At 33.1% G+C, this 752-nt stretch overlaps 1 protein-coding gene across 1 annotated transcript in view; it reads right to left on the minus strand.

Annotated features, from left to right (window-relative positions):
• Positions 1–55: 55 nt before the first annotated feature.
• The window catches only part of LOC119592457 (26S proteasome non-ATPase regulatory subunit 13-like), a gene marked incomplete at its 5' end in the record, with an annotated part of 3,154 nt that continues 2,457 nt past the window's right edge, over positions 56–752 (minus strand). Inside the window, 1 exon segment of the mRNA XM_037941279.1 lies at positions 56–654. Within this exon segment, the coding sequence (XP_037797207.1) occupies positions 556–654 (99 nt within the window).

Below are 752 nucleotides of genomic sequence, written 5' to 3' on the forward strand. Positions count from 1 at the left end.
ACCAGGAACAGTCCTTTAGTGAGGGATATTTTTAAGGTTGCAAGAAAAATACAAGGAAGTTTTTTATTATATTTCTGTAAGAAAATCACATGTTTGGATATTTTCTTATAAATAGGCTGCAGACATACCAAGCTCCTATTAGAAAAATTAATATAAGTATGACAATGAAAACTGTTTTAATTCCACAAAAAAAAATATTCAACAAATGAATGTTTTGCTTTTGCATTCACACCTCTCACATTTACTATCCCTTTCAGAGTAGATATAGCAGAGCCATTATGACCAAATCTTTATACCATTCCCATCCTCTGAACATGAACTGAAAATACTGCCTTTTAAACAAAGGCAAAAATAAATAATACTGGAAAAAAACAATAAACAATGTTTACAAAGCAAGTAGATTTTTCCTAAACATTTTAATAATTACTCTTGTGTGTGGTACACCTCAAAGACTCATCATAGAAACTGGGTATAAATGCTCTATATGGAAAGGGCTTGTATAGAACAGCTTTTACAAAATATTAGACACTATTTCACCACTTTAACACACATTACTTAAAGAGTGAGGATAGTACTAGCTTGGTCCTGCAGGAGATTCTGCATCCCATTAACATCCTTGCACCAGTCAGTCAGTCTGTCCATCATGGTCTCCAGCTGTTCATTGAAGAAAAATATGCAGGTTAGTAGATCTTCCTTTCAGTGACATTTATATTTCAGTGACTTGAAAAGGTCATATTCCAGCCTCTGGTAAT

Source organism: Penaeus monodon, chromosome 30 (assembly GCF_015228065.2).
Source record: "Penaeus monodon isolate SGIC_2016 chromosome 30, NSTDA_Pmon_1, whole genome shotgun sequence".
Classification (NCBI taxonomy): Eukaryota; Metazoa; Arthropoda; class Malacostraca; order Decapoda; family Penaeidae; genus Penaeus; species Penaeus monodon.